Genomic DNA, 15,021 nt, shown 5'->3' with positions numbered 1-15,021 from the left:
AGATTAAAAATGTAAGAGATTTAAGTACTGCCAGGGCCTCCTAAAATTACTATGGTTTATTTCACACATATCTGTGGCTGAACTTACAGCTCATCAGAAATTCTCCACTGATGACTCACTGTCAGGACTCTGTCACTTGTACAGCATTTTTCAAGAACATTCCTTTACAAATAATGTCTGCTTCAGTTTTGCAAACCAAAATACAAAGCAAAGACCCTGACCATGAATAGCAGCTAAAATAAGTTATCCCTTTATTAGCTGCTTCAAGGTATGTATTTTAAGTCTAGATAGAATCAGGCTAGTGTACACAGAGCCTGTAATAGCTTCTTCATCAGGAGGTGAAAGATGCCTTTATTACCTGATCATAAATGACTTAGGGGCACAGGGGAAGCACTGCCCTTCTAACTATACAGCCAGGGTCTAATTTAGTTTGAATATTCAAGGTGAATTAAAATTCTATCTAAGTGGTAATACAGGACAATAATTTTTGCTTACGATCAAAGCTGTAGCTTGACTAATTGTATATGCAAATCAGGCAATTTATATTTAAATTATGCATTCCTATTCTAATCCCACAGGCATATACAGATCAGCAAAGAGAATTGGTAGGACATTTGCAAGGTGCTTGAATATTTATTACCAACTGCAAACATTCTCTGATTGTTTGAAAAGAAATACAGAAGAAAACATTCATCTTTTTCTATATGTTTCAGTTTGAAAACCATCTTTTTGTTATTATTTGTTTCTCCAGTTGTATAAGGTTCTTTGTAACCTTTGAGTGAATCTGTATTCTTTGCTGTTGAAATAAATTTCAAAAACATTACACTTAGGGAAAAACTGATATGATTTCTGATCTTTTTCAAGTGTGCATTAATCTGTTATTAAAGTGTCTTGGAGGAATAAGTGCAAAATCTGCCTAGTGTCTTCAGAAAAAAAAATCATATACCAATGCTCATGTCTTGATTTTGTAACTAGACTATGTCTGTATGAAAATATATTTGCTGACAGGAAACATAAATAAAGCAACATCACAGCTATAAATTACAAATCATTAAGGAAAAGTACGAATGAATATAGAGTATGCATATATATGTATGTGTTACATATATATGTGCTTGCATATTTTATATATTCACCAACCAAAAAATTAAATGAATAAAATTGTGCAAAACTCTACAATAATGTCAAATATGTGTATATGTGTGTATATACACACATAATTTTCTGAGTAAAGGGACCCGTTGGTTAGAGTACCTCATCCTAATAGGCCCCTTTGGTAAATTCCTAGTGCACTAAACTCTACTTGCCTTTTGTCAGAAAGATAATATATAGTATATTCATTGCAAAGGCATATTTTATTGGCTTCTTTCTGAAACTATTTTCTTTTCTCTCAGCCTATTTTTGGGATCCTAGGGAAAACAGTTTTCAAACTAACAGTTTGATGTTGTCATCATGTTGGAGGTGTTCACATTAGGAACATTAAGAATGCCTTTTAAGACATCTCTCTCTAGATAACTCTTACAAGTTACTGGAGTTCTCCAGGTAAAGTTGTCAATCAGAGGAATTTAATGTACTCCTCAACTGTAAAAAAAAAAAAAGAGAGAGAGAGAGAGAGAGATTCCCAAACTATTCTTATGTATCAGAGTGAGAAGATAAAAATGTAACCTGTATTACCAACCTGAATTACCACCAAATTATATGTTCAAATAAAAACCTACTATAAGTGATAGATACATATATTAAAAAATAACCCAAACCTTTCTTTTATATACATAAGAGAAGTGAGTATAGTTTGTATTTCTCTACCATCTAAGTCTCTCAGCCTAAAGTACATCAGGATTGGATTCAGATACCCACAGAACCGACGGTGAAGAAAAATAATGATGGATTCAATAGATGACAATGTATTGAGTGGGGAAAAATGTGACTAAGTGGAAAATACACTGCAGTTTTGAATCTCCTTCCAATTGCTTACCACTTACAGGAGGACTGCCTTTGTGCTTAGCTATTTAAGTTGACTTTTCAACAAAGGTGATATATTCAGAAAAATATTGCTCTCACTTAATAGAGGACCAACAAAGACTTGAACAGATAATAACATGGGAGAGTTTGTATTGCGCAAGACCTGACTGTCAAATTTTCTTTAAGGGCAAACAAGAATTTAACTCAAATACATGTAACTAAGGGAAACAGGAAGACTCTTCCCGCAATATAAAAAAAAAAGTCATCCCTTCTGCTGTCAAAAAAAAAATCCTCAACAGATTCTTGGTACCTCTTACTAGAATAAGATGTACAGACAGCTTGAAAATGGAGTAGGATAAATGGCCAGAAAGATGTAACAATTCATTTGTGGGTGGGTGGCATCCATTATGTTTTGAACAACACTCTACTATATAGGTGAGCAACATATTACATATTTTAATGATACAGCTGAATGGATCTGATTTGTATAAGGACATATGAGAGAACTTTCTAGATCTTATTCTAAGCTACCAAGCCTAGAGTACTATTAAAATGTGCTATTTGGATAAGCTTTGTCATTCATTTGAAAACAGTACTTTTTTGACAATCTATAAAATATATGAAAAAGATACAAGTAAACAAAGATTCAGCAAGTAACTTAACGTTACAAACTCAGATAAGTTAAATCAAAGCCCCAAGTGAAAACTTTTGTAGAAACACAATGAAAACCCCTCCACATCCCTGGCTTTTGCATGGGTCCTGCCAGCCTTGTGCCCAGTTGACTCTGCAGAACTAGCATTCCCAGTCTTGCAACTCAAACAAACGAATGGTTTTAACAGCTGGCATTACAGCAGCGCAGAGCCACAACCACAACATTTTTTTATGCCATCTTTAACTTCTAAAACAGGCTGTGTTTGTTTTATACAAGTTTTTGCTCAGTTCATACTCCATCTAGATTTGGCTATAACTGAATATCAAGCCTAATCAGAACAAGGCAACAGCTGGCTCATCATGAGCTTCAATATAAAACCTAAAGCAATACTTAACAGAAAGCATACATGTAAAAGTAGAAGTCTAACACAAATGACATTGAAATTAGAAAAGTAATTTAGGTCTGATTCTTGAGTATTAATTAGCACAGAAGATCCATTATAAAAATTGTTTCTTTTTATTGTACTGTTTGCAGTTAATTCTTTTTTCCTTTCTTTTTTCCCATTGGTCTATTCCTTTATGGCACTGTTTTTGATTACTTTGTCTTGTATATAAGTTAATCTTATTTGGGGAAGCTAAAGAAATTGTGGGACAAAGGGTGAACCAATGCAACAGTGATACTCACTAGAAACTGTGGGAAATGAACTTAATCACTTGGGGGGAAAGGAAAGAAAGAGGGTAAGTGAGAAAAATGAGGGAGGGGTAACACTGTTTAAAAAGAAACATACTCATTACCTTACTTATGCAACCATACTCCTATGTACATCATCTTTAAATGAAATTTAAATTTAAATAATGAAAAACATAGTTGATTGCAATTGCAAATATCCTCGATAGTTTCTTAACGAGTTAAGTGGATATGATGTGATATTTTTAATATAAAAAGGCAAAGGGAGTGCTAAAGTGTGCAATTAAATTCCTAAAAGACTGTTTTTTCTTTCTTTTTTTTTCATCAAAGAAAAACTGCATGCAAGCAAAAGCCTCCTATGCCAAATTTCAGCCTGAAACCATTATAGCCCCTGGGGAAAAAAAAAAACAGGATGGGAGGGAGGGGTAATAAAGGAAATATTGCCAGCCTTTCAATTATAATGGCACTAGCAGATGCTAAAACTATTTCACATTTTAATCAGGCTTGGTTTGAGAATATTAATGAGAGGGGTGCTATTGTTGTTTTTGTTTGGCTTTATGGTTTTTAGTTTGTTTTTGTGGTTGTTGTTAGTAGGAGAGTCCTTCCTTGTCATTCTTCACATCACTGCATTAACAACTGCACACAGCTGCCAGATCACGAAACTCATGTTTTTAAACAGTTCTTACCAGCTTTCTTCCAGATCTCTTCTGGCACATATCCAGATGCAGGCCTGTGAAGGAATTCCCGATGCGCATCTATGAAAAGGATGGGAAGGGGTGGAGAGAAGGGAAGAGCACATCAGCATGATCAGGTCCTCATGCAGAGCCTAACCAACAATGTCCTGTCTCCTGGCTTCGATACAAAAATGCAATTTTTAAAGGGCTAAACATTTCACTGAGAAAAACAGACCAAAATAGCAAGGTCAGTCTCAGAGATCAAGGAAAACAGAAGGTCATTGGACTCAATGTTTCATATATTCAAATCCAGAGCCATTTTATTACATTACATAATAGGATGTTTGGGAACAACCTTCTCAAAATTCTCTCATGGTGGGAGTTTACATATATATGTTCTATGTTGTTGAAGAAAATAAACTGTATTGGTACTTTTGCATTCAAGAGTCAAATTACTAGTTAAAGGAATCAATTGTTAGGGTAATGTTCTACCACCTTTTCACAGTCCTACTAGTGGAATGAACAAATTTTCACATGTTATTTCTTATAAAAAATCTCCAGGAACACTAAAAATTTGCACACAATTTAGATGGTATGGATTGGATATTGGTAGAAGCAAGAAAGACCTATCAGAATGAATTCAGACATTCAGCTGAGCAAATAGAATCTAGTATATGCCTTCTGGAAAATGAAATGAAGTCATATTTGAAATGCTGTGTTTATTATGCTTTGAGATTTTAAAGTTGATGTAGAAATGCTAACTTTCCAAACAGCATCATCATGTTCTATATTAGATTTCTCAATAAAATCCTATGTGCCCAATCAATTTTACAAAGGAAATCAACAGCTGGATTTGTATAGACCATAAGAATTATTCAACCCATGTTGAAATCCAAAATAGCAATGGAATTTTCTTTATGTTCAATAAATGCCAAGTAGCAAGACAGAGGTTTTAGATAATACTTTAGCTTAACAATATGTGGATGGTCAAAAAGAATCCAGTCCAACTGGTTGTATGCTATATAAGAACTACAGAATAATAAAAACAAAGTAAAAGCATGATCAATTTAGCTATGTGTATTGCACTCCATTTGAATGCTTTAAATGCTCTAAATCCTTGTGTGGTACTAGATTTAACCCTGCTATGCTGAAAAACTTACTACAATTTGATCAAGGGTAAACAACCTCCCCATCTTATGTCTTCAATGTTTTGTTTAAGTCTAAAATGAGTCCCAACATAATATGTTCTTTTAAAAAGTTTGTCATAATCACATGACTACTTCATTATCAGATGCTCTGGAAATATCCATGTTTTCTTGTATACACATTCATTTCGGTAAAGTCAGTGAAAAAAAAAGATCAGATATTTAATCTCAACTACTTTTCATTCTTAAAAAAGTGAGATTGAAAACCATTTCATGTATACATTACTTAAAGGAAATGCAATGTAATTAATTAGGGTCATCAAGATTTTGGTTCATACTCTGGTAACTATTTCCATAAGAAATTAAGTACAATCAAGTTCACATTTTCACAGGTGATACAGCAAAATACAAATTTTCATCTATACAATAACAATAAAAAATTTTTAAAAATCTAAAAAGAGAAAATTGCTTAGGATAACTTTTAAAAATAATTTTTTAAAGAAAAAGAGATTTTAACTTAAGACTTGAATTGGGCAAGAACAAATGTGTAAAACCTAAAGAGAGGGGAGAAAAATAAAATAAAACCCTGCCTTCTCCAAAGAAAAAGTTATTTTCCCTTTGCGGGCTTTAAAAAAACAGAGATCAGTTAAAAATTCTCTCAATAAATAGCCAAACATTATCATAAATGTTGTTGACTTATCCAAAGCTGATGCATAAATGGCAGTAATTTTTAGTCATGGGAAGCATAGAGAGAGGAGAGTTAGTTCTAGAATCCAGTGGAGTTGAATCTGCACTTTGTCAATGATTCTCTATGGGACACTGGGCAAACTGGCTCCTCCGGGTTTCAGAACCTCCTCTGTAAAGTCTGGACACTACTACTGGAATTGAAGAGTGCTACTTTGAGATGAAAGGAGATCCACTGTACTCTATGCTTAGCATGGTATACCTCAAATTGTAATTAGATGTTACTTGTTATGTATTATCTCCACCATTATTATCATTTATATAAGCTGTCCAATCAGAATATAGATATAGACTTACATATACAACATTGCAAACCATTTATTCCCTAACCAAACTGCACAAAGCTCTACAGAAAAACCACTAAGTTAGACAATATATGCCAAGTAATTTCTTAATTCCTGGAATGTAAATTACTTGGGAATGGAAATTATTTCTATACTTAATGAATCACTGTCTTTGTCCTTGGAAGTAAATAACTGATAGACGCCCAGGCACCAACATGTCTTATTGAAATAAATAGCTAAGTAGACCAGGTAAGGCCAAAGAAAGGCTGTACCCTATGGGTTCTGATGCTGGTCTGCCTGAGAAGTGATGGGATTCTGATTGGGGGAAGGGACTTGTACACAATGACCAAAGTTCTGGATGCCATGCAGGTCACCATGCTTGAGATTGAAGTATGTGAACATATGCAGGACAACACCAGGGAGGAAAGGCAGATTTTCCCAAGCCATCCTCCTCCCTTAGCTGTACACATCCTCTTGTTCCTGTGACATGTCCATCAGCAAGTACCAAATGCTTACTGCAGGAGACAGAGTGATGGCTGATTGACCACCACTTGCCCCTGATTGGGGGAGCAACTGAGTTCCATCTCCCTGGTCTTCCCCAGTCTTTGGAGGCTGTATCTCACTGGGTAGATCAGGTGACCAGGTGTAGTGAGGTGGAGCAGAAACTAGGGAGTACCTGCCTCCCTAACAATGTACGTCTACAGCAGAGCTGAGCCTCCTCTCACCACCCTCAATCCAGAGCCTATCTATAGATGAAGCCTCTGTGTGTGTAGCACACACAGGCTTACAGTCAACTCTATGATGCTCAGGGTCAAGTCATAGAGAAGCAAGGGGGTGGAAAGGCACCTTACCAACACAGAAATTGCACCCATGACCCTGGGCCAGCTGCAGGCCAAAAGCCTACACAGCAAGAAAGAGAGGGCACTTAGGGAATTTGTGCATACATTACAAGCCAGTTTTCCCAATGTCTAACATGAATCTATAGGGATGAAAAGTGTGCTGTGTCCCTGAAGGACTACAGCAGGACAAAGGGCGGTATTCTGCCACCCCAAAGGCCACATTTTAACCCACACTTCACCACCACGCTATCTCACCAAGCCAGGTGCACAGCGATGCCCCCTCCCCAGATATTCACCAGAGCAAGCCAACCTTGCAGGACCCACCCCTGAGAAGCGAATTTCCCACCATGCCTTAGGCCTCAGCATAGTTTCCATGCAGGCGGAAGCTGCTTCACCTCTGGGAGTGCTGGCCCAGGGGCTGGAGCCAGCAGCACCGCAGCCGTAACCATGGGGTAGCTGTGGGTTGAACAGCTCAGATAAACATAATAAAAAATTTTTTTTAATCTATGAAGATCGTGGAACAAGTCAGAGTGATGAGATGTGTCAAAAGAAATATGAAAGAGCAGAAAGAGCAATCTATGGTGTATGAAAGACATGGGTGATGCTCTATGCTTAGGACAAAATGGAGACCACTGGAAACTAGATAGATCAAGGGCCATCCTCAGTATTCATGAAGGTTGAGCTGAGAGACCCCAAGTGACCTCATCTAACCCAGGACAGCAACACTCAATAAATGGCAGCACTGAGGTATTATAGCTTTCACCTTGTACTGAGCAGAATAAGACTGTGAACATGATCATATCTATTTGAGTGTTAAGAAAGGAAAGGTGAATTGATGTCATCTTTAAAAATGCTACTTTTTTTTTGTCAGTCATGGGGCTTGAACTCTGGGCCTGGGCACTGTCTCTGAGCTCTTCAGCTCAAGGCTAGTACTCTACCACTTGAGCCACAGAACCACTTCTGGTTTTTTAGTGGCTAATTGATGATAAGAGTCTCACAGACTTTCCTAGCTAGGATTATAGGCATGAGCCACTTGCACCAGGCTTATTATTTTTTTTTTTTTGGCCAGTCCTGGGCCTTGAACTCAGGGCCTGAGCACTGTCCCTGGCTTCTTTTTGCTCAAGGCTAGCACTCTGCCACTTGAGCCACAGCGCCACTTCTGGCCGTTTTCTGTATATGTGGCACTGGGGAATCGAACCCAGGGCCTCATGTATATGAGGCAGGCACTCTTGCCACTAGGCCATATCCCCAGCCAGCCAGGCTTATTTTTAAAGATCATAAATCCTGAAATCTCAATGCTGTTTTCTCAAGAGCTCACATCCAACCTAGCTAGTAAGTGCAGGAGGATTTCTATCTTTAACAAGAAACATTAATTTTCTTAAAGGCACCAACTCCTTTTCAAAAGATGGGATATTTAACTGCATCTTTTTAAACCTAATATTATGAAATAAAATGTAGATCATTTAAATACAGGAGACATTGGCATGATGAAGTCAGATGAATGGTCATGAGATGAATTTCACAATGTAATTTAAAGGAATCAATACAATGGTATAAGGCTCTAAATTATGCAGAGTTATCTGAAGAACTTCTTTGTAGTTTTTAAAAGCTGCTAGTAGAGAAATGGATTAACACTTCTTTGGGCAACAAATAACTAGTTTTTCTGTAGTCATGTATTATGATTTAGGGTCCTAGAAGTAGCACTAGGTTTATTAAAGACGGAATTTTTTTCTGAAAGTTACATAAACAATGCCTAAAATAACTGCTTGAAAACTTTTTCTAGATAAAATCATAGCCTAAGATGTGCTGCTCTTTAAAGTTCTTTTTGTGATTTCATATTAAGAAAAATTATAGTACTTGCTAGTGTTAGGCACTGTCCCATGATTGATTGATGATTGACTGATGACATACTGGAGTTTGAACAAAGGCTAAGGAAGGCAGTAATACCATTTGAGCCCCAGCCCTAAGCCCTTCCCCTAGCTCACATAATACTCACAGAAATGTCTACAAAATGTACATTATGGCCATACAAATCTAACAGATGAAAATTTAAGGTACAGAAAAAAAAAACATCATGTCAAAAAGTCACAAAACATTATGTAGTGATAAATTAGAAATATAAACCCACATTATCTGTCCAGAATCTGTCCTTTGAAGCTTAGTGTGAGCTCTGCCAGGATTTGCATAGCAGGAAGCAATTCTATAATTCACTACTAAGATAATCATATAATTTTTCAACTAGACCAAGTTTAAATATATGAACCAATCAAACAAACTTCTGAATTCCTAAGTGTTTTATAAATTTTCCTTTCACTTAAACAAACAAAAAATATCCGATAGATTTCTCTTCAACAGAGCTAAAACTGACTGGTACAAAAAAGAAACCTCCAAACCAATAGAAGATGTAGGGATGAAGCAATGCACCAAAAGCCATCTCTGAAAAAAAAATACCTCTAAATATATGCTGGGGAAAAGATAATCCCTTCAATAAATGGTGATGAGAAACTGGATATCCATACACAGAAGGCTGAAACTGGACCCTTATCTATCACTCCATACTAACACCAATTCAAAATAGACCAGAAAAATATGAGCAAAATACTAGAACCTATTGGCATAGAGAGAAACTTCCTAAATAGAAATCTAGTGGCTCAGCAAATAATGGGACTGTATAGAGCTAAATAAAAAGACTTGCACATGAAATTATGTTGTTATTAGGTTCATAATCTTTCAGCTAGTTTACAGAAGACAGAAAATCTTCATCAGCAAGGGGATTAACAACAAAAGTATATAGGGAGCTCAAAGAAATAAATCCCCAATGAATCAATTTGATTAATAAATGAAAAAATAAACTAAACAGATATTTCTCAAAAGAAGTACCAATAGCCAATAAAGATACGAAAAAAATGTATAAAATACCTAGCCATAAACGAATTGCAAATCAAATGACATTGAGATTTCATTTCACTCCAGTGGGAATGGCCATCATCAATAATACAACAATGAGTGCTGGTGAGGATTTGGGGGGAAGGGTTACTGCTGAAGAGATGATAAACCAGTGCAACCACTATGGAAATCAGTATGAGGGCTCATCAGACAATTTTAAAATGTATACTATGGGGCTCGGGATCTGGCTCAGCGGAAGAGCGCCTGCCTGGCAAGCACAAGGCCCCAAGTTCGGTCCTCAGCTCGGGAAACAAAAAACAAACAAACAAACAAACAAAAAAACATAAAAATGTATACTACAATCAAGCAATACTACTCTTGGGCATTTTCCAAAGAAATGTAAGTCAGGATATAGGAGAAGTACAAACATGCCCTTTTTCATTGTAGCACTATACACAAATCCAAACTATGGAAACAGCCCAAACAGTATGGTCTATACCAATAGATCAATTAAGAAAATGCCATACATATATATGTATGTGTGCATATATATGTATGTGTGCATATAAGTGCCATAAAAAAGAACGAACCTATGCCACTTGCAAGGAAATGGATGCCAGGATGGATTTGGAAAGCCAGGTTCAAAAGAATAAAAGTCACATTTTTTTCTCTAGACTGAAAATATAAACATATAATTAATGTGCACATATATATAAATAAACACATATATAATTAAACTATGGCATATACATATGTGAGATGCCATGGTGAAACCCTTTGAACAGTTAACATGTAGCAATACAAAAATAAACAATGAAACTTTGAAACATGCTTGCTCTTGGTGTAGGTACTAGCAGGAGGGGTGGATGTACAGAGTGGGGTAAGAAGGGTAATTATAGTCAAAGAACATTTTGACATGTGTGAAAATGGAATAAGAAAACTTGTTGAGACAGGTGTGGGAAGAGGGAGGTGAGAGTAGGGAAGATGACACAAGGGGTCACTCTGAACAAGATGCATTGTCTGTGTATATATATATGTATATATATGTATATATATATAGACACTGTGTACATTAAATGAAACCACATTGTACAACTAATTGATACTGATAGAAAAAGTTTTAAAGATTAAGCCTTACCAAAGCACACATACCAAGTAAATTTCAAAAATTCTTACTCTACATATCACAGTATTTATATATTTTTTTTAAAAAAGTGCAGTGAGCTAGGTGCTAGTAGCTCATCCCTAGCCTCATACCTCGTAGGCTGAGAGTAGAAGGATCAAGATTTGAGGCCAATCTGGGCAGAAAAGTGTGTGAGAGACTATATCCCAAAAATAACCAATAATGATAGTGAGAACACTGAATGTTTCCACTGGCACTACAGGCTTCTAATTTTGTTAACATTTGACTATTGTTTTACAAGACAAATAAAATGAATCTCCTTCATTGATGAATAGTCTCCCCATTAGATGAATAGTTTTGAAAAGGTCACATACTGGAAATGCCACCAACTCTACTTACTCTCCCACTGACATGGACTGAAGCTTACAGATGTAAGTGACTCAGGTTCTCCACTAGAAGCAATGGGCAGGATAGATGGTCAAACCCATAGGATATCAGTCCTAAGAATAGTTTCAAAAGGTTTGGGAAATGGAAAAATGGCTGACAAACAAGCTTATTTATTTTTAATCTTTTATGGATATTCTCTAAATCCAAACCAAATATTTCAATGTCTTAAAAAAATAGGAATAATATATACATGTACCACATGATAAAGGAGAATATGTTCATTTCACACATATTGGGTAGATAGTTTAAAAATAAGATATATGCAGGGCTGGGGATATGGCCTAGTGGCAAGAGTGCTTGCCTCGTATACATGAAGCCCTGGGTTCGATTCCCCAGCACCACATATACAGAAAATGGCCAGAAGTGGCACTGTGGCTCAAGTGGCAGAGTGCTATCCTTGAGCAAAAGGAAGCCAAAGGACAGTGCTCAGCCCCTGAGTCCAAGGCCCAGGACTGGAAAAAAAAAAAAAAAGATATACATCTATAACAAATTTATACTATTTGAAATAAAAAGAAAATTATGAGCTAAAACCAGGCATGGAGGTGTGGCTCAAATGGTACAGAGACAGCTAGGCACAATTTAAACCTCTCATCGTGTCCTTAACACAAGCATTAAATAATTTTAGTCCTATATAATCATAGGGAAAAATATAAAACATAGAAAGAAGGCACATAATGAACTATATATAGAGAAAAGTCTAGAATAGTCCAAGGCCAGAAAAAAGTGTAAGATAGATTTATTAGTAATCACTAACCCTTTCATTATACACAATTGATACATTGAATTCTAAAGGTTGGAAAGAAAACTTAGATACTACTCAATATAAATAATCATGGTTCAGGATTGCAAACTACCTGTCTTCTTAATTACAGTCATAACCTAGCTCCCAAAACTTAAACATTTCAAAACCAATGAGCAAGGACACACAAGGAAACAATATGTTTTGCTATGACCTGCAAATTGTATAGCTTTTGGCAGTTATGACAGTTTGTTAATAAGCAATCTTGGGTTTTGTATTCATAAACTACATGATCATTTTGAGAGTCCCAAGAAATGTAGTATTTGTTGCTTTTGAAGAACATAGCCTATAAGAGCTCTAAGCCAAAACATCTCTGCTTTACCAAAAATACAAATTCATCAAACACACTAAAGAAGTATAATTTGTAGCCTCTTAGGGAAAAGTTTCCATTCATATAGCACAAAAATTGAAGACATTGTTCCTTGAGAACAAAGTAAATGTCTCCATCGTCAGGATCTATATGTGTGTGTATGCATCATTGTGGTGATTGTGCCCAAAGCAACCTATGCCTTCTGCCTTCATAACATCTTATATAGGAAGCCCAACTGATTCCTGAAATTGGCTTTTGCAACGGACAACAGATACAGCAACAATATCAGTTTGGTGACTGCAATGAAGTCGCTGTCCTGTGCCATAACATTTGTTGATTATGCCTTTTCCCATCTTTCCCAGTAGATCCTCAATTATAGGAAGCAAAATATCTTTCCTTGCTCATAGTTGTATCACATAGCCTGGCTTGGAAAGCAATCAGTAAGTCAGTGCTAATTGAACGTGTACCACAGAGGAAGAAGCCAAACTACATATTTTTACTCCCAAGGTTTGATTTGTCTTTGAGACTCTCAATTTTTGTGTACATTGGATGGTTACAAATATCCCGCTTTGTTGTTGTTTTTTTCTGGACAAACTTGCCATGATTAATCAATTTTTGTTCACAATAAGAAAATAAAAACATGATGTTTATTATACTTTGCCCCAAAAGCTTTCTGTAGACGAATATTGGTTCAAATCAAATTTAAGTCTGGTTTTATTTCTTGCCTTAACACAATCTGACAAATACTCTTTTGTCTTAAAAATCTTCTTTAGGCTGGTTGCTGGTTGCACACGTTTGTATTCCTAGCTACTCAGGTAGAGGATTGAGGTTTGAAGCCAGCCCAGGCTGGAAAGTCTGTGAAACACTTATCTCCAATGAACTACCAAAAAGCCAGAAGTGGAACTGTGGCTCACATGGTAGAGTACTAGCCTTGAGCTAAAAATCCTCAGAGACAGAGCCTAGGTCTTGAGTTTAAGCTCCAGGTCCAGCATACACATCCACACAAACAGGCTTTAGAATAAGCCTTTGGAGTAAGTTAAGTGCCTGGGAATCTTCATTTTAAGAGTTATTATGGAATGGGCATTCCATTGTAGCAGAAATCTACAATGAATAAAAGAAACTATTATCTAAGAATATTTTGAATAACAAAAAATAGTATGATCAATAGAGAGATCATATACTTCAAGTTTTAAATTGTTGCTCCTCAGCTATATGTTTCCTCTACTTGTCAAAGTAACACACTTAATCTCTATTAGTTTTGTCTTACAACAAAGACTGTGTTCTAACCCAAGTTAGCTGACAGTCCCACCCTAAGCACATAAGACAAGATGAAGGCCTGAGGAGCCATACAATTCATTGCCACTACAATTACTCAGACAACTCATATCCAGAGAATGCCACTGACATAAACAATGGAATCATATCATCCATTTAGGTGGAAGTTTGCAAGCCATGCAGAAAGTATTTCAGGCTGAAAACTCATTTCAATATCTGAAGAGTTATACCCTATTTGCTACCTCATAATCCCCAAAGATCAATAGTAAATAGAATTACAACACTAGCACTTAATTTCTACAGCACCGTTGTATTAATAGTTCCATTATAGAACTAGAATTAATAAAAGCATGAATAAGCAATCTAAGATCAAATAATTGGAAGGGAGCTAAAGTTTCACCTCAATTTTCAAGGAGTACAGGCAAACTATACTACTTTTAGGTCACTGGTCTAGAGAGGGTTTGAATTTTTGGGTGCTTTGTATTTTTCTTTCAAATATAAGCTGAAACTGCAAAGCATATTTTCTTATAGAGTGCATCTCAAAACAAAAATTAGCAAATGGCCTGGGTCCATGGCTTACAGTTTTAGTCTTAGTTCCACAAAAGGTTGACACCTGGAGGCTCACAACTGAACATGTGTGCAGTGCTGCAAAATACTAGTGTCCAGTGGGAAAAATCCTCTACAAACCTTGTCTAAAGTACAGAATCCTGCTGGATATAATGGCTTATGCCTATAGCCTCAGTTACATGGGAGGTATAGGTGAAAGGATGGCAGGCTGGAGCCAGTATGGGGAAAAGTATAAGGCCCTGTCTAAAAAGTAACTAAAGCAGGGGTAGGAATATGGCCTAGTGGTAGAGTGCTTGTCTTGTACACATGAAGCCCAGGGTTTGATTTCCCAGCACCCCATATAAGAAAAAGCCAGAAGTGGGGCTGTGGTTTAAGTGGTAGAGTGCCAGCCTTGAGCAAAAAGAAGCAAGGATACAGTGCTCAGGCCCTGAATTCAAGCCCCAGGACTGGCCAAAATAAAAAAAAGGTAACAAAAGCAGCAAAGGCTTGTCATATAGTTCAAGTGACAGAGTGCTTGAAAGTTATCCTGAGTTGTAACTCTAGTACTGCTAAAAGAACAAAGAAACAGTGTGCAAATAAAAGAACAACAAGTACAGAAGCCCCAAACACATTCCCTGAGCTGGTGGG

At 36.5% G+C, this 15,021-nt stretch overlaps 1 protein-coding gene across 6 annotated transcripts in view; it reads right to left on the bottom strand.

The window, feature by feature from the left end:
- Runx1t1 (RUNX1 partner transcriptional co-repressor 1) overlaps positions 1–15,021 on the bottom strand; it is a 140,690-nt gene that overhangs the window by 17,376 nt on the left and 108,293 nt on the right. For all 6 annotated transcript variants that reach the window (XM_048359198.1, XM_048359200.1, XM_048359199.1 and 3 more), the window contains one exon: positions 3,988–4,056. In XM_048359198.1, coding sequence (XP_048215155.1) covers positions 3,988–4,056 — 69 coding nt within the window. The remainder of the gene's footprint in view (positions 1–3,987; positions 4,057–15,021) is intronic.

Source organism: Perognathus longimembris, chromosome 12 (assembly GCF_023159225.1).
Source record: "Perognathus longimembris pacificus isolate PPM17 chromosome 12, ASM2315922v1, whole genome shotgun sequence".
Taxonomy (NCBI): domain Eukaryota; kingdom Metazoa; phylum Chordata; class Mammalia; order Rodentia; family Heteromyidae; genus Perognathus; species Perognathus longimembris.
This window is presented reverse-complemented; position numbering and strand designations above follow the sequence as displayed.